The 20,330-nt window shown below is 44.1% G+C and overlaps 1 protein-coding gene across 5 annotated transcripts in view; it reads right to left on the reverse strand.

Annotated features, from left to right (window-relative positions):
- TCF12 (transcription factor 12) overlaps positions 1 to 20,330 on the reverse strand; it is a 127,357-nt gene that overhangs the window by 26,608 nt on the left and 80,419 nt on the right. For all 5 annotated transcript variants that reach the window (XM_044439011.1, XM_044439009.1, XM_044439008.1 and 2 more), the window contains 4 exons: positions 9,849 to 9,954; positions 5,550 to 5,686; positions 3,775 to 3,925; positions 1,666 to 1,730 (listed from right to left, as the gene is read on the reverse strand). In XM_044439011.1, coding sequence (XP_044294946.1) covers positions 1,666 to 1,730; positions 3,775 to 3,925; positions 5,550 to 5,686; positions 9,849 to 9,954 — 459 coding nt within the window. The remainder of the gene's footprint in view (positions 1 to 1,665; positions 1,731 to 3,774; positions 3,926 to 5,549; positions 5,687 to 9,848; positions 9,955 to 20,330) is intronic.

The raw sequence follows: 20,330 nt of genomic DNA on the forward strand, positions 1-20,330 counted from the left end.
GATTGCTGCAGGCAGCCCTTCCCTGAAGCTGATGGGGCAAGCGGGAATGCGTCCCCATTAGCGATGACAGAAATGATTTAAGGAACGACCTGCTTGCTCCTGCCAAGTAGCAACACCACAGACAGTACTGAGTTCCCACAGCAACCAAAGTCCACCCTCCAGTGCAAGCACTTGCTTGGACATGAAAGCACAGTAACTCTATACCCCGCTGGCAGCCCCAGCCGCCTAGCCGAGTGAGCCAACCCTGTTCCTACCCTGAAGCCTTCTGCTTCAGAAGAGTAACCAGAGCAGAACCATTCCAGGGCTTTTCTATTGAACTCCCAATGAGGAAGCTACTGCGTTCTGCCTTCAAGGACAGCCAAGTGCAGCCCCTGGCCACACAGGTCTTCCAGAGGGCTGCTGCCTGACCTCCTACAGGAAGCAAGGGAGACAGGTGACAAGAGGGTTTCCTGGTAGGTCCCTTTGGGGCAGGAATTCCAGTGCTGGCTTCTACCCTCTCACTACTTCCTCAAGAGGTCCTGGCTAGCTCATAGGACCAAAGCCAAGCCTGACTGCCAGGCAGGGTTTTACATTCTGGCCAACTCAAGCCTCTGCTGGAAGAATGGCCATGTCTAAGAAACTGTGGGGCTGGCCTATCACAGGAAAAGTAATCAGAACGAAGGGATAATTCATGAGGTTGTTGCTATCCAGAGCCTTCAGGTGTTCATTTCAAAATATTTCTCCTTAAGGCCACATCAGCTAGAGAATATCCACACATGTAATAAGAATCCTGATAGACTTCTGTGGATTTTATTCAAATATCTTCATTGGGCAAGTGCTGTTCAAGTACAAAAGGAATTAACAGATATACAGAAGACTCATCTGATGCATCAGGTTGATGCTGATGTGAAAGATATGTCCCTGTAACCACAAAGAGCCATTTTTATCTCTTGAACCAAAAGTCTTCTAAATGCAGCTGAGGTCTGCTGGGTTTTCTCCATGGTCTCCACCCAACAATTTTTGCATTGTTGATATATGGAGATGTGCAACATTTAAAAGACACACCTTGAACCCAAGAGGTCTCTAGCTAACCTTGGCTTTATTCACACATTTCAGTAAATCCAACTTTACTGATGTATTTTTAAATCTTCCACCTTCTTAGGCACATTTACATCTTCTTTTAAGTTACCCTGCAAGTGCACGCTCCCCTGTCCCCACAAACAACAACCTGAATTCAGTGGGAAGGAGCATCAGCACTGGGGGTCAAGGGACTGATTCCCATCAATTCTGCACCAAGTCTATGTTATCTGCCTACTCAACTGCTCAGCTTTCTTCAAAGTGACTGCCCCTTGTGGTTGTCTCTGGACAATACCTTGGCTGGGTTTCATGGGTGTTCTGTCACACAAAGACACTTTTGAATGCAATAACAATAACTTTCTGTTTTTATATATACACTCCAAACCCAGGTGTCCCGAGTCTATCTTGATCCTGTCTCAAGACTCACTCTTACAGAGTCAATGCCAACCCCAAGGTCAAGGAAAATCTTGCCGTGGATCTGTGTGTGTCTGTTGTACATATACAAACACACTCACAATACATGATGGACATGGTATACAGTATCTACCTGATACAAACAACACAACAGGAACTTGTAGTCCTACAGCTTCTTCAGAGGTTAGTACTTACAGATGCCAAGGCTTTTCCAAGGGCATCCCCAGTCTGTGAGCTTCCTGCAGCATTGCCTCTGTTAACTGTAAAGAAACCACAAGAGAATGTTGATTTAAACACTAAGGATGTCTGCAAGATGCCACAATGGAGCACTGATACTCTCCAAAGGGATAACCTTGACTTAGAAAGGAAAAATGTGGGGCAGACCAAAGGAAAGTTGGATTTGCCTGTGAACTGCTGCTCCCAATGATACAGAGTGAGGGTAGTCTTGATTTTCGGGAAGTGTTTCAGTTACAGGCAGACAGTGCTAGAAAGGAACCTACCTCAACATACAGCCAGGAACGAAGACCCTAAACCATTTGCTTTAGTTCACATAAATATATCTACCCCATTCTTCTTGCACCCCTGCAGCTCTCTGAGCAGCGTAAGAGCAACAGATTTGAAAATGGTCACAGAGCTGCATCGGGACATTCAGGGAGAATCATGGAAAAAGCAGGACAGAAGGCGATCCCCAGGACTCTACCTAGTCCACAAGCCTAGAGAATTCATTTGAATCTGCCTTGGTCATTAGCTGCCTCTATTTTGGAGGCTTGGTTGACTGGTCCATCCTGTTGCTACTGAAAAAAGGAATTTAAAGGCAGGTCCAAATTCCCCGTTTCCCAGTATGCTACACCCTTCAGATCAGTACAGTTAGACAGAGCAGAGGTAGTGCTAGATCCTGAACTCTATGGAAAGCAGAATTCAGCTACACTTGTGTGCAAGGCCTACAGCCCCCAGCATGCCCCAGCCAGCCATGTTACGACCCGCAGGCCCGTTTTCTGCCTTAGCATGCACAAGACTGTGCTGTTCAATTCTGGAGGCCAGATGCAACTGCAACTCTGTTTTAACTCCGTGGAAGATATTCTTGATTAACTGACAGGAATTAGACTATGATACCCGGTTAGATGATGTTACTGCTAATTGTCTTGATAGTGAACTCTTTGGGAGGTTCAAAAACATGTTGTTTGGGGGGGGGGGCACAGAAGAAGATGCCAAGGTCAGACCATTTGCTGCTCAAATTCCACACAAGGAATCTATGCACTACAGGCAGATTGGTAAGAAAAGCAGCCCTTGAAGAAGAACAAATTCAGCTACTAGACAATATAAAAATCTCTCTCACACCCCCCACACTTATAGTTTTCATATTTTTGAACAGCCTTGGAAATGAGTTGGGAGGAAAAGTGCACAATAGCATTGTCAGTCTGTGGCTTGTTAATTAGTCTTCTTTCATTTATATTATAAACCTTGTCCAAATCATATTTAATCTGGGAAGGTCAGTTTGCCACAACCAGATTATCCACCCATCTGTACCGTTTGAAAAAACAATGATTTCATCACTCAAGGTTAAACAAAGCCAAAGAGGCCTCAAATACCTTCTTTAAATCTGCTTTAATGGATTGATCATAGGATAATTGTGATAAATGACTGAAAGGACTACAGAACCCCCAGTCAGGGCTGGCCTGCCACCAGACACAGCCAAAAAGTGTCACAAAGTGAAACACATGTTCAAATCAAGGCTGAGCTGAAACATCACCTGAACTTGACTTCTAAAAACTAAAGTCAGGAATTAGAAACAGGGAAAATAAGGTGAATGTTGTTTCAACATCTATTTTCCCTGGAAACAAAAGTCATTTCTAGGCAAAGTCAAGTTGCAAGCGCAGTCACAAGGACTACCCCCAGTACAAGCACAGTTTAGATTTGCTCAGCACTTAGGGTTTTAGTTTAGGAATAATGTCTATATCTAAAACACAGTAAGTTCCAAGTTCCACAAGTAGGAAAAAGGAACATTTCTATGTTTTGCTCTTGAGTGGGAAACAAGTTAATGAATCAAAAGCTCAAACATGCACCTTCTTAAGACAGTCAGCTCAGCCCTGAGAAGTGCATAATACTACCATATATATAAAATTCCCAACTCTAAAGCAGAATTCCAACAGTCACAACTGGTTATGCTGCACTCTAAAAGCATATATCAGAACAAATTCATGTTTACAGTCTTAGTGGATATGTAAACAGTCATAGCAGAAGTATACAGATTTCCAGATTAGCTACAGACTTTACGTGACAATTTAAGGACTCAAAAAATCTTACCCAGTATGTTGCTGTTATCTGATCCATTGACAGGTGGAGTGTGAGAGGCAGTGGCATATGATGAACTGCTGGTACTACCCCTGTGGAAGCTAGACATTGGAGGAAGACTGGCGTTTATATCTGTTGGTGAGACTGAATGTGGGGGATAGCTCTAGGAAAAAGGAGAAACTGAGAATCACAACCAGAAGTAGTATGAGCACCGTCATTAACAACAAGCAAAGTAATGCACAATGCTGAGTTCAGAATTCAGGTCCGAGCTGCCTTGCTGGTCCACATCAAAGGTCACTGAATCAAGCAAAGACCAAAAAGGGGCTTTGGTGAAATGTCTACTAGTTATTCTCTGCTTGTTCTCGGTAGTTGGTAGCACAGGATAGACTCTGGCCTATCATGGCCACTGGCCACTGGCAGAGCATGTCATTACACTGGGTTGCACAGCCACTCTCTGACTAGCTCCTCACCATGGAAGGCCAGGTTGGATGCTGCTGCTGCTACTGGTTTTAAAGTTAGCACAACTCACCACTTCATCTGATTTGGGGAAAACAAATCATGATCTGAACTCGTGCTGTGATCCTACCTTGTTTCAATAGCACCTTGCTTAAACAACCCTCGGTCTGCAGTGCTGAGGTTTTAGAAAAGAAAGCTAAGTCTCCCAACCGCCTTCCTGCAGCCAGCAAAGGGGAGGGGAAGGAGGGTGCAGAGGCTGAGGTTCCTGTAGCTTCAGTCACATCCTGGAAAATTACATGTAAACTAGCAAAGGGATCTGGATTATCTGAATCTTTAAAGAGACATTCAGCTGAACGTTCATTGCCGCATCTCGTGGAAGTTCATGTGAAAGGCACAGAACTGCGCTTCAACTTCTAAATGTGGGCATACCACAAATGTCTCAAAATGGGTATTTGTTGCAGTATTTTCAATCCCATTCTTAACTGTGCATCTGCCTTTTAAAAATGACCAAAACCTCAGAATTTTTACACAGAGTTTTCCAGTAGAACCCGGAGCTCTTGTCCTGGATATTAACATCCAAACTGAATGTCATCAGTAAGCCCGTGAAGCCAGCATATTTCATTTCAGTATCACTTCGCGTTCACTTATTCATCTGCCATTTTGTGGCCCAATCACCTTGTTTAGGGAGAGCTCTAAACAAGAATTTTCTGCTTTGGGTCTTACCTTCTGAATGATAACAGTGTTTCTGGCAAACTGGGCTCCCTTGCTGTGTACCCACTCTCCAGATAATTTATGGAACTATTAAGCCACTGCCACCCCAATAAATCAAGATCAATGGCTATAAAACACCTGAGAGACTGTGAAAACTCTTGGATGGCTCCTCCCCAGTGCTTGTCTTTTTTAAAACCCAAATTAAAAACTTCTTAGCAGACTGCCATTACAATTAGTATGACTGAATTAAAGAAGGTGGACAAACACTGAGAAAAGAGAAAAAAATACAATATAATAAATAAAACTTTTCACTGAAAAGGGAACAGACATCTTTATTTTCTTACCTGTGTCCTATTGGAACAGCAAATGAGAACCCCAACAGTATAAAGAAGAAAGTGAACATACCCAACTTTCACTTATATGTGCAGATTGAAACTTCTGCCTGCTTATTAAGTTGGAGTATCACAGATTGGCCTTAGCTAACTCATCGAATGATTAAGCTGATTAAAGAGTGAAGACCAAGCCATGCCCACTCCATTTCTGCATCCAGCAACAGCAGTCTCCTAAAGATGGAGAGGCTTAACCACCAACTTCCGGCCGACTCTACGGGGACATCTTACCAGGCGGTCATGGGCATGCCGACTGCCGTAACTGCTGGAGTGTGACAGGTGAGGGGAGCTCTCCAGCATTCCACCATAGCCAGGCTGGCTTATTCCATTGGAGGGGCTCCAAAGGTCTGAAGCACTGTGGGTCCCATCTTCATTTTGACAGAAATGGAGGAGAAAAGGATGCAATCTTAGATGGAGTACAATCTCACTTATGAATAAGAGCATACATAAAACGACCCACTTCCTCTTTATGCTCATGTCAGACAAACTTTATACCTTGCCTATAATTTTCTTACAGGTCTGATGTGGTGTGTACGATTTCTCCCCCAGACTCCCTCTGTTCAACTTAAGTCTGATCCAGCCACAGCTGGGAAAGGCATAGCTAATTCTGAAAATGTTTATTAGGCCTTAATTTTACATTAATGAGGGAGACTGATGTGGGACCACAGTTCAGTGGTAGAGTTCCTGCTTTGAATGAGAAAGGTTTCAGGATCAAACCTTGAAATCTCCAGTTCAGAAATTATCTCAGAGAGGTGATGACGGGTAAGATGAGTGTTCGGTAAACTCAACATAGAAGACTGCTTGTTTCAAACAAGCAATTTCTACTGATGCATTCCAGTGCCAGTAAAACATACCATGAAAAAGTATACTCTCCAAAGTGTGACCTCACTGCCATATAAAAAGCAAAACTAGTAACTCTTAAGCAGTTTGAACTGTTTCCATATATGATGATCCAATGATTGCTAAGACACTCCACAGCCCAATTCCACAGCACTGGAGCCTTTTCTCTTAATGTCCATGGCTGCACTTGTGCCTGGGAAGGCTTCCCCAGGCACCCAAAAAACCTTGGCACTCCTACTCCCTCACGGCCTTGTTCCTCTCCTTCAGGAATGTAATCTCAAGCTGGAACAGGACAATGAGCTAACAAGTCCATGTACATTTCTAGGTTGAATTTGATGCCCGAGTAGCCACACAGAGAGTGGAATGGCTGGGTGGGAAGGAAGGGGTGCACCTTCTAAAATGTTAGAAAGAAAGGCAAAAGGGAAAGTGTCCATTTGAAGGAGGGGAGGGGGGAAGAGCAGAAAAATCCAGCAGGGGAAAGAAGGGAAGCAACTGGAAGCAGGAAGGGTAGGAGGAGAGTGTATGCGTGCTTCTCCTTTCTGAGCTTGTTCTTTCCTCCTTTCTACCCATGCCTTTCTTTATGATTCTCCTGTCCCTTCCTCCACAGTCCCAGTCTGGGTCTCCTTCTACTCCTCTCCCCTTCCCCTCTCCTCTCTCTGGGCCTGCTTCATTCTCTATTTTGAATGCCTGATTTGATTCTCTGTCTGGGTCCCAGGGCAGAGAAACGGGATGAGGGATGAGGTGGCTGGCTAAGAAAGAGAAAGAAGGAAGAGTGCAGGTGATGGGGAAGGAAAAAGCAAGGCAGATGATATTCTACTGTTTTAGGATGACATACAGCAACACGGCACTGCCAGGAAAAAAGGGGCTTATTACTTTAAGCATCCCCTGGAAACAATCACCCACCTAGGCAGACCTGTTGGCGGTCTAAACCGCAGGCACAACATAGCAGCAAGTCTATAAAACCTGCCATGCCGGAATACAGCGCACGCGCGGAGGTGGACACCACTGGGAGAGCGTCACCCCTTACGAGTGAGGTCAGAGCAGAGCTGGGCAGACGTTCTCCTGAAGCTCCTGTGCTTACAAGAGGGAGGTGCCTTAATCTGAGTGAGGCTGCCAATCCATGAGGTCAGTACCATCTGTAGGTGGCTCGCCACGATTTCAGACAGGGCCTTTTTTCAGCCCTGCCTGGGGATGCCAAAGGACTGGCCCTGGACCCCACATGCAAAGCATGTGCCTCCACCTTTGACCTATGGCGCTCTCCAGACCTGCTGAACAGGCCACACTTTGTACAAATAAGCTTCTGACTACAGAAGACAGAAGGATCTAATAGCTGAGCAAGACAAAGGTCTACCACATGTGTATCCTTAGGCACCCTACCACAGGCCCAAGCTGTGAACAAGACGAGAGGGGTGGACAACCTCACTGCAGTCTAACCACTTTCACTCAGCAGGTTAAGAGTAGCATTTCCCAGAAAGAAAGCACATACGCTAAGCCTGGACCTATGTCATAAACTATGACATGAACCTGCCAATACTCTCAGAAATTCAGAGCCACCTGAGTAAGTCTGAAAAAGTGGCGGGAAGGTGACCAGGTGCAAAAGGTGCAAAAGGAGTAGAGGTTCATTAACTTGCCTAGAATGTTGACAGCATAATGTCTCATGGAGAAGCAGAAAAGCTGCCCAAGTCAAAAACACCACAGACCTGTCTTCCATAGGGCTGATTCACAGGCAGGCCCTTTTAACAGGATCGCTTAACAGTAACCGCATTCATGTTTCTTTTGCACTTGGATTAAGATATATATTTAAGAGGAGGAAGGGGTTTGTGCTGTTCTGCTATCCTAGGAAGAAACTCATGGATATTTAGTCAGGCTAGGCCAGGCCACCTGGAGACAGCCTCAGCCTCGCTGTGGGTGCACTAGCCAGTCATTATGGTGGGCTATCATTCAACACTCTCTTGACAGGAAGGCACAGAATTTAGGCCAGTTGCCTGCTGATGTGCTGGCTTCTCTTGCCTTTGCCATCAAAACAAATAAGTATGATCAGTGCTTTCTCTGGATGATACCGAGATGTCACTGAGATCAATCAGCTGCAGCTGCATCAGAGCACAGGCAGCGCACAGCGTCTTCCAGGAAGTGGATCTATGCCTCTCCCTCCTTTTCTCTACTGTGGTTCTCCTCTCTGCAGGGATGTGTCTGGGCAGAAGCACCCATGTGGCCTTTAACTGTCCTCTGCAGCAAACGGCACCTTTGCTATATGTATGACTGATGGGCTCTGCTGAACGTTCAAGCAGAGCTGGGTTCAAGATCTCATGTATTCCCATCTACCAGGAGGAACACTTAAAAAGATTGCTCTCTTTCTTAAACAGTCGTTGTAGCTGACTCTGAACCCCCTAAGCACAGCAGCTGAAAGTCTGGAGCTGCCCACGGGTCACGGCATACGATGCCAATTCTGGGAAAGTAGCAAAGATGCCAGCTCCACCGCGCTTCTGGTTCTAGCCCTCCTGTTGGTTTTCCAGGTTCAGGCTGTGGCCAGAAACATATTTTAGCAACTTCACTGGATAGGCCCATCATACTCTTGCTGTAAAAGAGATTGAGCTACTGCAGTGCAAGTCTGGCAAACTCTTTAGGCTACTGCACTGGACTCTTATGGAACAGCCCTTGACAAGGACTCAAACTTTAACACAGAGAACGCAGCAGGAAGCTTTTTCCAGATCAAAGTCAAGGTGTCAGTTCTGGCTTCATGGTCTGGGATGTGTAAGGGAGGGACCCATGGTTACTTATGCAGAGATCCAGTAGGAACTGTTTTGCAAGTGCCTAGCATTACTGCATTGGTGGCAATGGTCACAAAGCATTTTCTATTCTAGACTGTGAAAACAAATTCCAGAAGAAATCTAGGAAATATAAGGTGGTGTTCTAAGCTTTCTGTCATTCAGATTAGCTGAATGTGCAAGTTAGAACTGCAATTGCTGCTTGCCCGATATATTTAACTGTCTGCTTGTGACACTGATTTTATTATAGCTGGTCCCTACCTTGGGAATATTTTGCTGGAAGGCAGGTTAAACACCTTCTGAATAAATTCATTAAAAACTGTGGTCTTATACCAGGCAAAGGGAATGTGACTGCTTCTACTGTCTTCATTGAGTAGTAGCGGGCAAAGGAAGAGGCTCGTCATGCCAAAAGTTGCTCTTCTTTGGGCTCTTCCACACTGGGGGCATTCAAGATGCAACTGGACAGTCATCTCAAGGGGATGGTTTAACTTGGGGTGCTGCACTGAGCAGGGAGTTGAACCTGATGGCCCCTTCCAACTCTACCATTGGATGATTCTTTGATGTTAGCTGCACTTGCACAAACCCCATCTTAGGACAAGGTTATGAGGCCAACAGACTGTTCTGAAACCCCTAACAAAGAGAGAGGGTTCTGCTCACTGAGGCTAGCAGTAAATAATTCATGCCCATGAAACCAAGAGTGCAACCCTATGCCCACTTCCCTGGGAGTAATCCCTCACTCAGTAGCACTTGATTGGGCATAGATACAAATAGGATTGTATATTTTGAATCAGGCAGTTTCAGGTTAGTATAAAGAAATGAGACAGGAAGAGCCCACAGCATGCCTTATCTCCAATAAACTCTCCCAAGTTCAAACCTTAACTCACTGCTATACATTCACTTGCTCAATTAGCAACTGCTTACTTACCTTGCAAAAAGAAAGTGCTAGCAAACATACTGCTTGGTGGTTTAGGAGACGGGTAACTTGGAGATTCTCTATTAAAGTCATCTGAATTAGGGGACGGTGCATAGACCTAAACCCATGAAATATAAGGAGAAAAGGACACATTTGTAAGAGCTGAAAGTCACAGTCAAGGTTCCAGCTGCACCCAAGCAGAGTGTGGAATACTGAAACAACTGCACAGCAGGCCCTGAGCTCGCAACTTAATTCCCCCACTGAATGTGCTTTTTCAGGAACTCATCTAAGCCATTCCAGCAGGTCCAGGCAGTCCGCTCTTCTCCCTCCAGGGAGCTGGTTCAAGCAGGCAACCTGATAAACTCAGTGGGCTGATTCACCTAAGCAAGCACAAAATCTCTCACAAGCTCACTGTTCCAAACATGGGCAATTTCTGACATTGAGGGGAAAAGGGGCAGGGAAACAGCAGGTTTCCTAAACAATGTATGAACTGAAAGCAACTCTGCTTTGTTCAGTGTCCACTAAGCTGCAATTCCAGGAGTTAAGTAAACGTGCACATATTCAAAGGAGTAAATGTCTGATATACCACACTGCTCCAGGTAGAACAACACTGGGCCAGACCTTCGACCTATTGCTTATCTAAAATCTCAACAAGCAACCTTTGCAAAGCTGGAAGAGCTTTTCTCTCCTTCCCGTCATACCCACGTTAGGCACCACTCCCATTCTATGTTGTAAACAGCAATGCTTCCCTTGCCACGGTTTCTCATAATGATAGATGAACACCACCTTCATTTTAGAATCAGCCAGACAGTCTGAACTGAGGCTGCATCTGGTTAATGCAGATTTTAGTGCTACTGTGGCAAGGCGCTTGCTTTGTGATCAGTCTCCAGCCTGTGAGCTCCCTGTGTGTGCACTGCTGCTGCCAGCTATGCCCAGCAGGTCCACCAACCCTCCAAGATACCTCTATGGGTCCCTCAAAGTCTCCCAATCAAAGGCTATGCCCACACCACGCTCTCCGCGAGAATCAAGCAGTCCACTCTGCCATCCCAGCATGGCTATGGTCCTGCCACCACTCCTGCTTGGAGATGATTGGTCTGACCGATACGTTTTCCCTACTGGACCTATGAAAGCTGACAACAGAGACACAGCCTTCTAAAAAAGAAACAAGATCTTCTGCATATACCATACATGGCCTCTTTTACTGCTCAAAAAAGGAAACAACAGTGACAGCAAGAATGGAAGACTACTATTTAGAGTATGCAACAAAACATTCTGCAGAACAAACTGGAAAATTTAAGTGGTCTGCTATATGAGTTTTATCTGCATATCAAAACCCAAAGTCCCTTTCCTGCTCAGGCTATTCCTTATATGCAAATACCTCTATTGAAATTCAAAGGCACCACACAAACAGAGGACAGGGTATATGCAATAGAAAACTGGGGCTCAAACCCTTTTGTGAGCAAAAACAATGCAGCTAGATGCACAAGGGAGACTGAGAGGAGGAGGAGATAGAAGTCACTAAGAAATATTCTTGAAATTTACATTTATACTGGGAATCCTGAGAAATTTAATTTAGCACAGTACTGTTACCATTCACAGGACATCCACTGGTACATAAGCTAAATCCCTCTACTTCACACTCATGCACACACTTATTAATCAACTGTTCAATTTGAAGCCATCACAATCTAAGGAAAAGAAATATATTGGTTGAACTAAACGTTTTCACATATACAAGCTTGAAGTTCCTCCATTAAGAGCCACAGGAGAAAAACAGACATGGAAATGAAAGGGCTAGGCAGTGGCAAAGCACCCAGCTCAGAAATGGCTGGAGACCTGCTCAAGTTCTTCTGTCTATTCTAATATTCTGAACAAGAAGAACCTGAAAAGGAAAATTATCTGCAACCAACTTGTGACAACAGTATGTTTTTAGAGGCCGCTGCATAATAACACATGTAAGAAAAGTCTCTTCAAACAGGACCAGAAGTGTTCCAGTGCAGACACACAACTTTATACAGTTGTGCAGTGTTCCGGTATCTTAAGTATAGCTTGCAAAAACATAGCTGCAGTGATATCAAGCTGCACTTCTTCCAGTCTGGATTTTAAAGATCAAAGAATTCTTGCGGCAAAATACAACTGATGTGGTCTCAAAGACTTCATTAACTCCAGATGTGGGGAAATTCCTGCCAATTCCACAAAAAGAGCAAGTTTTCCTTTGTTACAGTCAGAACCACCCACAAATTAAAACCAGGTCTCTTAAGTCATCTGATCACCTGCAGATGACTGTCAGTTTTTTTCCTGCCCTGGTTAATCACAGGTTTTATTTTTTGTTACTGCAAACAAAAATATAAAAGCAGAAGGGGAGAGAAGGATTACTGAGATGGTGAGATTAGGCAGCCTATAAGTAACTAGACCCATGCTTAGCATTACAACTTGACAAAGAAGATATTTTAAACCTTCAATATGGGCAGATGCTTTATTCTAGCAGGACAAGGCAGAGGACCTAGTCTAGATGTTCACTGCCGCAAAGCTGCACACTTAAAAGTCTTCTTTCCCTTCCTTGTGGAGCACTAAGTAACACAAAGGTAAATGCTCAGCAGTGCTCCTAGGCTGGCAAGGAGTGCCAGGAGCAGCCTGTGGAAAGTCCTTCCCACTCTTGGCAGGGATGAATGGGCACTGTTACCAGGCCCAGCACCAAGGATGGGCACGGTCAGGCACCTGCTCAGGGACCATACCCCAGGCAGAGACAAAAGACAAGAACCTGACCCAGAGGTTCAGGCATGCTGGCTTTCCATACAAATGTAATTTATGCTCTTAACTTGTACTGGCACCACCCTGCCCAAAGAACCAAGTTAGTTCCACAGAGCCGCAGGTCTGAAGGCACACATGAACAGCTGCAGGTGGCTGCAGAGGGGTCAGAATCTAATGGTCTGTGTGCTTCCTGCCTAGCAAAAAGGTTTTTTCATCAACCACTTCCAGTTTTGGGATTTTCTTGTCCAGAAAACCAGAACCAAAGGGCTCTCAAGCAGAAGGGTCAGGAGAAAAGCAAAACCTTCTTACTCACTTGCATACACAAAGACTGCTTGTGAACAGGGGCCCTTCAAGTCAATGAAGTGTCTGGGTTACTGCTAAAAACTGTGAAGTTGGAAATAGTGTCCCCCCCCCGCCCCCCTGCTTGCCAAAGAGCATACTTCTGATCCCCAGAAGGGGCTGTGCACAGGACCCTACACTTTCACAGCTGAAAAGAACTCTCGACAGCAGTGCTGTTAGCAGAAAAGACCAGCCAAGTAGGACGTTTCTCAGAGCAGCATAAACAAAACTGAAGCCTTCCCCTCACAGCCTGAGTTAGCCTACATTTTTGTTTAAACAATGCTGACTGACTATCTAGCCAATGATGAAAAGCAAGCCTGAACTTCCTGGCATTCCTAAAAACTCACACAAGCCTTCGGTGTCTCACGCTTTAAGGCACCATCTGACACCCTGCACGTTACAAGGGCCCCCTGCTTTGCAGCACTGGCCATCCCCAGAGCCTTCCTGAATGTGGGTGTGGGGGGCTGGGCTGGTGGGAGGCTGTGGTCAGTTGGAGGTGTGGGGATGCACCAGCCCTGCTGCACAATCCAGAAAGGGTGCTGAGCTCGGCTGACATGGGCATTCCCCTGCCCCAACATCAGAAAATACATGAGTTCAAAAATGCCAAGAAACACTTCCTGTTTAGAGAAGGAAACAGTAAGCCTCAGATGAGCAGAGCTCATGAAGAGAACGGCAATCATCAGGAGAAAACACACTGCCAAAGGTTGCTCTCCATACACGTTGTTTCAATTGGTTTTAGTCTGCTTTAGCTGATTGTGGTCTTGCACACTTTGAAAAATGAAAGGTTATATATATTGCAAACAAGATATAAAGAACATCTAAACTCTATGAAGCAAGCTCCTCTGGTGCTGCTTTTAAAATCATACTTTTACAACTGTATTATTATGTTTGCTTTTATTCTGAGAGTTTTAAAAACACTTGATAAGGAGAAACATGACTGAAAACTGTCCAGAGATCTTTGTCTGTGGGGTGGCACAGAAATTAAATTGAACAGACAAATAATGGAAGTGTCTTAAGTTATGCACAGCTTCAAGAGCACAGACAGGGAGCCTTTTTTCTCCCCCTCTCAAGACGAGAATTTGGGTGATCAAATGATGAGTAGCAGGCAGTGCAGGACAGATAAAAGGGGAGTGCAGGAAATAGCAACTGCATCTCTATTATAACTTCCGAGGTAAAAACTATGGAAATTGCTACCAAAAGTTGTGGTACCGGCCACTGTTAGGAACGGCATTTATATACTGCTTAAATATAATAAAATCCCGAAGCCATTTTCAGAAAGCTTTAAAAGAAGGTCAGGAGATTCATGGAAGATGCGGCCATCAATGGCTATCTTTGGATGGCTACACGCCATTCCCTCCAGCAAGGTCGTCTTGCTTGCAAATGGCGGAAGGGCACTTGCTTGGCTCCTGCGGGAAGAGAGGCCCTTGGTCTTACTGAACACATTCCATCTTGCTCCATCGTTTGCTCTTACCTGATGAGGTGTACTTGGTCAGAAAAGCTCCCACCCTGATAAATGTGTTAGTCTGCAGGGAGCCAAAAAGCCTTGTTGCCATTTTTGTTGGTGCATTGAAGCATCCCTCTGGAAACTATCACACGATTTACTGCCTTTGTCAAAGGGCACAACAGTCAAATTTTAATGTTGGCTTCTCCACATACTTCCTTTTCCTTGAAAGACGTGTAAATCCAAATGGAAAACAGCATCAAACGTGTTTTTAACTAGTCAGTGCAGCATTAAGAATTTAGAAATATTTCAACTTTTATTAGAGATGTCTTTCAAGCATGCAGCACATTATTTGGAAAAGAAAACTTAGCAAGTAAACTATTTCTTAATTTATATTAAATAATAATGAAATCCACCTATAAATGTAACAAAAATGGAGAAAATAAAAACTGTGTGAACTTATTTCATACCTAGAAACCATGCTTAGAATAGATAATTACTGTTGTGACGGTCAGTTCCAAAATACAACAGAATGGATAAGCAACCTTTTAAAGACAAGACAAGAAAAAGAGAACTCAGAAAAGCCGCTTTGGGTCCAGCCACACCAGGGCAGGAGAGGAGCAAAGACTTAACTTCCAGGCAAGTCTTTAAGAGTTTAATAGCAGGCTAGGAGACCCAGTCAGGGCATGCAATGAGTCTTTCTGCTCTCAAACATCACCAGGCTAGATCCAGAATGAATCCTGGAAAACTGGGGATGCTGTCAAGAAGTCTGCTGACCTCAGGCAAACAGTACAGCGCAGGCAACCCGAATGCCACACGAGGGAAGCTATCATTTCTCTCCATGCCTCAGGGAAGGCTGCAGCCCGCATAGAACAAGGGAGCAGGCCTCGGCTCCCTTTCCCAGCCCTCTACTCAGCTGCAGCGGCTCTGGCAGCTGCACTGCTGCTCACTTCCGAGGATGGGGTGGGTACTGTCCTCCCAGAGAGCAGCACAAGCGCAGCTCCTGGGAAAGGCAAACAGTGGCTCATGCCTTCCTTCTGCTGATTGTGGGCCTCTTGAAGGACAATGAGATTCTTCAGTGGTATGGCATAGGAATGCCTGAAGAAAAAAATGGCCTTAGCAGCAACTGAATGCCAAACTAAGTTATTCCTTTCATTCTCCCTTCAATATGCACAACAATGTTCAAGAAAGAAACCCAAATGTGGCTTTGTGTCCATGGCAAACACAGTACTGTCATAAAAAATCCATTCCTTGCAACTGCTCCCAGAAGAGCATATTCAGATTTGAGAAATGATATTTCAGGGTGGACATGGATCATTCAGAATCTAATATCCCTCAAGATGGATATTATTTCAGAAGAACAAACAGGAAAATGACAAGAATTCATAACACTGATGAGAGTATCCCACACACACTTTTTAACAGCAATATAACACTATGCTTAAACATACACTGTATAAAACCCACCCAATGAAGCCAGTGAGGTGACTGGCCCTGGGCTCATGTACGGTGGCATCTCGGTTCATGAACTTATTTTCTTCCACAATTCTGGTCGCAAACCGAGTCAAATTTCCCCATAAGCTTCAATATAAATAAGGTTACTCCATTCTGAACCATATGTAATTTTTTTAACCACAAAAATATGAAACAAAGTACAGTACAGTATGAAGGGAGAGAACACTAACATTACTTGAGGTGACTTCTGGTGTGGAGGACAGGAAGGTAGGTGGGGAGGAGGTTATTTTTGGAAGGAGAGTCTGCGACTGCGATTTCGACTAGAGGAAGCCGCGACCACGTCAGAGTGGGGAAGATGGCCACAATTGTGTTCCTGAAACCACAAACATGGCCATCTTCCCCGCATGAACACGATTGTGGCCATCTTCCCCACTCAAACACACTCTGCCACGTGATCGTGAAACAGGGAAGATGGCCGTGATCGTGTTCGTGCGGGGAAGATGGCCGCAATCATGTTCATCACTCGATGAGTTCACGAATGGAGGCAAAATTTTGCCAAACTTTCTGTTCGCGAACCTCTGAACTTCTCAGAAGGACTGCATAAAAGAAAATACAGCTTTATCTTTTCGTAAGAGGCCCGTGGAGTAAACTATCCCAAGTGCAATACCTATACATCCTATACAAAGGGACAGGTTTCCTTGTTCTGTGCAACTGCAACCCTCAACGCTTCAACCCCTCCATTCATTGCACCATGATGAGAGCAGGGCAGCCGCACGCATCACACGGAGGTTCTGGCCCACACCTTGCTGGTAGCTGCCCTGATACAGCAGCAGCACCTCAGGCCAGCAAGCACTTCCTGGCTCATGGCAGAGGTGCACACCGGAGGGGCCTCCCTTGCTCAGACGGCACATCTGTTTGCCCCAACACTGCCTCCTTCCTCTTCACAGCTTGATGCAGGCAACTGCCAAGCACATATTCCAAATGGATCCAGGGAATGCTGCTACTTCAGTAATTTGTTCCAGAAACTGAAGTAAGTGATTTACCTCTCAAGGTTGTTGTGAAAGTGACACAAGGACACCTCTCTTCTGTAAACTACAACACAGTCACTCCAGGATGTCAACAGCTTAGAAGATGCAGACAAGACCTTTTCCTCCATACTGCAATCCTTTCAAAGTATGATCACCTGCTGGCCTCCCATTCCAATCTCAGGGCACACACACAATTCAACTTGCACTCTGGCAGTATTTTACCTAGGCAGCAGCACTGGCCTTTTCTTACTGCTGTTGATTTTCTCTGTGCAGTGTGTATGAAGCAGCCCTTACAGCCACAACTGAAAAACCATTCACAACCAGCACCACTCTTCTTAGCATTTCCTGTCAAGCTAGAGTCTGAGTCGGAGATGCTCTCTGAAGACCTTAACCTCCTGAATCCATGCTCACTCACTGAGGGGAATGCTATATGGGAGGGAGTGTGGGGGAGGGGAGGGGTTGGCTCCAGTTTTTCAGCACAAGCATGCATGGATTGCCTGACATGGCTACTCAAAACATGCCCAACCCACTTAGCGCCAGTCCTGCTTTAGCCCTGCTGACATAATGGATGCTCTTCAAGAACTCATCACCTGAACATTTGCTATATGTGAAGAACTGGAGGAAATTATGTTCAGTATTAGCAAATATAATCCACCTCATAACAACAGTTCTCTGGATGGATAGAATGCTTTGATTTTCTTATTCCTCACACGACACATTGTATTCCCAGAAGACTGAGACCTACTTTTCTTAACAGGTAAAGTGAAAATGGAACGGTATTTTGGCTGAAAGCTACTTTGATAAAGTGCTTGGTCACAAGCTCACAGTGCAACAAGAGCCTGCACTCATTTCCCCCCTTAGAATCAGGCTGCTCAAAGTTACTTTTTGCTGTATGTGGGTTTTATGGCTTAATGGAGGAGGAGCTGATTTGTTTTATTAATCTGCTACAAAAGGTTAAAAGGTACAGTGATTGTGTCTAACCAGCAGCATCTGAATTTTATTTCATGCAAATTTACTTGAGCAACTGTCTCTCTTGCCTTATTATTCAGAGATAATCAGAAAAATCTCTTCTACTCTGCATTTTTGTTGCCTCTCTTAATTAGCTTGCTAACCTCTTGTCCTCTTTTAAAGATCAAAGGGAACAGGTCAAGAAATTCAACAGATGGAAAAGGTGCTTAACACAGATTTCCAACGGCCCTTTGTAGTTTTTCCCAACTCTGCCTCCGCCATACATGCTATTCATTAAGGCTTAGAAAAATGTGTTGATAGTTAGCTGTACATTAAGGTCTTGTATTTAAAGTTCTGAAACACAAAATCAGACTCCATTAACTACGAATTTGTCAAATGGTACAAACAAATTGAGTCTGACATTCCTGGGAAGGGATCATCTCTTCTAGACCCTTGTCCATACACGCTATGCATCGAGAAGAAGTTCTGAATCATGGCCAAAGAAGACAGCCAATACAGAGGCCAAAATTTTATACATATCAACATAAACAGAAGCAGCCCGTGCATCACCATAATGTGATATTTCACTCCATATTTCCTGCCGCTATTTGAGTTCTCCCACGAAGCCTGATTGCTAAAGTGTCACAACATGTAATTGGCACCAGGATGTGAAATTATCATGCAATTTTCTAACTTTCCAGATTCATAAAAGTCACCCTGATCCATAAAACTATCAATTCTCTGGCTTTGCCTCTCTAAGTTACCAGGACTTCCATCTATGACAAGTCTGGAAATAGTCAGCAGGAATAAAGCTTCCCCCTTCACTGCAGAACAAAGAGGAAGGTTCTGTGCCAGAGGAAGAATAAAATCAATAACTCCATGAAAGTCATACTAGCATCGCTTCAGGAGAAGGGCAGACTTGGTTTTACTTCACTCTAGTAAAAGCTTCAAAACTATTTCAACTTAGGAAGAGATTTAATTTCATATTTCAGGGATTCTGGTTTCCTTTTGGCTACACTCCTACAAAGAAAGAGCAATTTCCTTAAATTTGTCTGACGGTCAGATGCATTTCTTAAAGCATTTAGAAATGCCTGGAGGGGAATATGTCATTCTGCTTCCACTTATGCAATGCTACACAATTTAATTAAAATGTCTTAAAATATTAAAAGTTGATCAGACAAAGTTACTTAATGCTTTGGTCTGCTCATCAGTGACTGAAAACATGAGGCAATGCTTTGAAAGTAGCAGCAGCAGAACCCAGGAATGCCTTAATATTTATGCTCTCCCTCACTTCTTTCTTGAGATAATGTCCCAATGGGCCAAGTTAGTAAAATCCTAGGTGAGGGCAAAGCTAAAGTATTTCATACATTGAGCAACAGACATTACATGAGACAATTAGTTTTGGTTTCTATAATGTCCAACAGTTTTCAGCATTATCATAACCAGAAAACATGTTTATAGCTTCCCACAAAATGTGTGAAGTTTCTGATCACATTATATAACAGCCATTAAGACAAAAATGAAATTCACAGCATGACACTTATCAAACCCTAACAAGAACACCCCTGCTTTAGAATTTGATGCTTCTGCACAGATAGAGGCTTAAAAACACGAGTAAACTATTCCTAGTCAAAATGTTATGGAAAATATTTTAGTGTAAACAGAAACTGAAATGCATTAATCAGATGAAATACATTCAGAAAGCTACCCCCCACAACACTGGTTGAAAGCAGATGGTGTTGCAGTAAGGAAGTATCTGATGCTCAAACTCCAAACAGGAAACATCAACATTATCGGCTAGCGGCTTTCTGAAAGACTCTCAGGGAGCTTGGCACTTTGGTTATTAAAGCAAGAAACTGGGATATTTTTCATTTTCTGCTGCTGCATGAAATAGAACTACCCTTCAGATTTTCAAACACAATGCTATGTAACAGCAACAGACTGGTTGCATAAAATAAAAGTTCCTGTTACCCATGATGTGCAAAGGTAAATGCACTAAATGAAAAATGTTAGTCAAAGTCTTCTAGTCTATGCCAGTATATCTAGCTGTCAGATTAGTCCAGAGACCACAAACAGCATTTCTAGCTAAAGACTTTGAAAAGTATGAGAACAAAAGAAAATCTCCCTTACCGTTTTCCCATTGTAGTAATACATCAAAGATGTGCCGCTCATTCCAGGTACAGGATATGCACAATACATGTTTTGTTCTAAAAATCACACAGCCTACAGCCAAAGTGCACCGCTTCCCTCCAAGACATCAATTTGCCCAATGAATCACAGTTCTTCAGAAGGATGCAATCACACATGGATGTAGTCGGAACGAATTCATGCAAAATAGGACTGAACCATTTCATACAGGAAAATAGGGTGTGTATTTGTGCCTGAGGATCTAGCTACTAAAAAGATCTTCTTTCATATTCATTCCAGTGCTGCTTCTTAGTTGCAAGGCAAACAAGATTTCTATTTACACTTCAGTCAAAAGGGCATTAGCTTGCAGCATCAGTCAGATCAAACCCTTTTCTGTGCTAGAGC

Source organism: Varanus komodoensis, unplaced genomic scaffold, assembly GCF_004798865.1.
Source record: "Varanus komodoensis strain SLA01 unplaced genomic scaffold, ASM479886v1 scaffold33, whole genome shotgun sequence".
Lineage (NCBI taxonomy): Eukaryota > Metazoa > Chordata > Lepidosauria > Squamata > Varanidae > Varanus > Varanus komodoensis.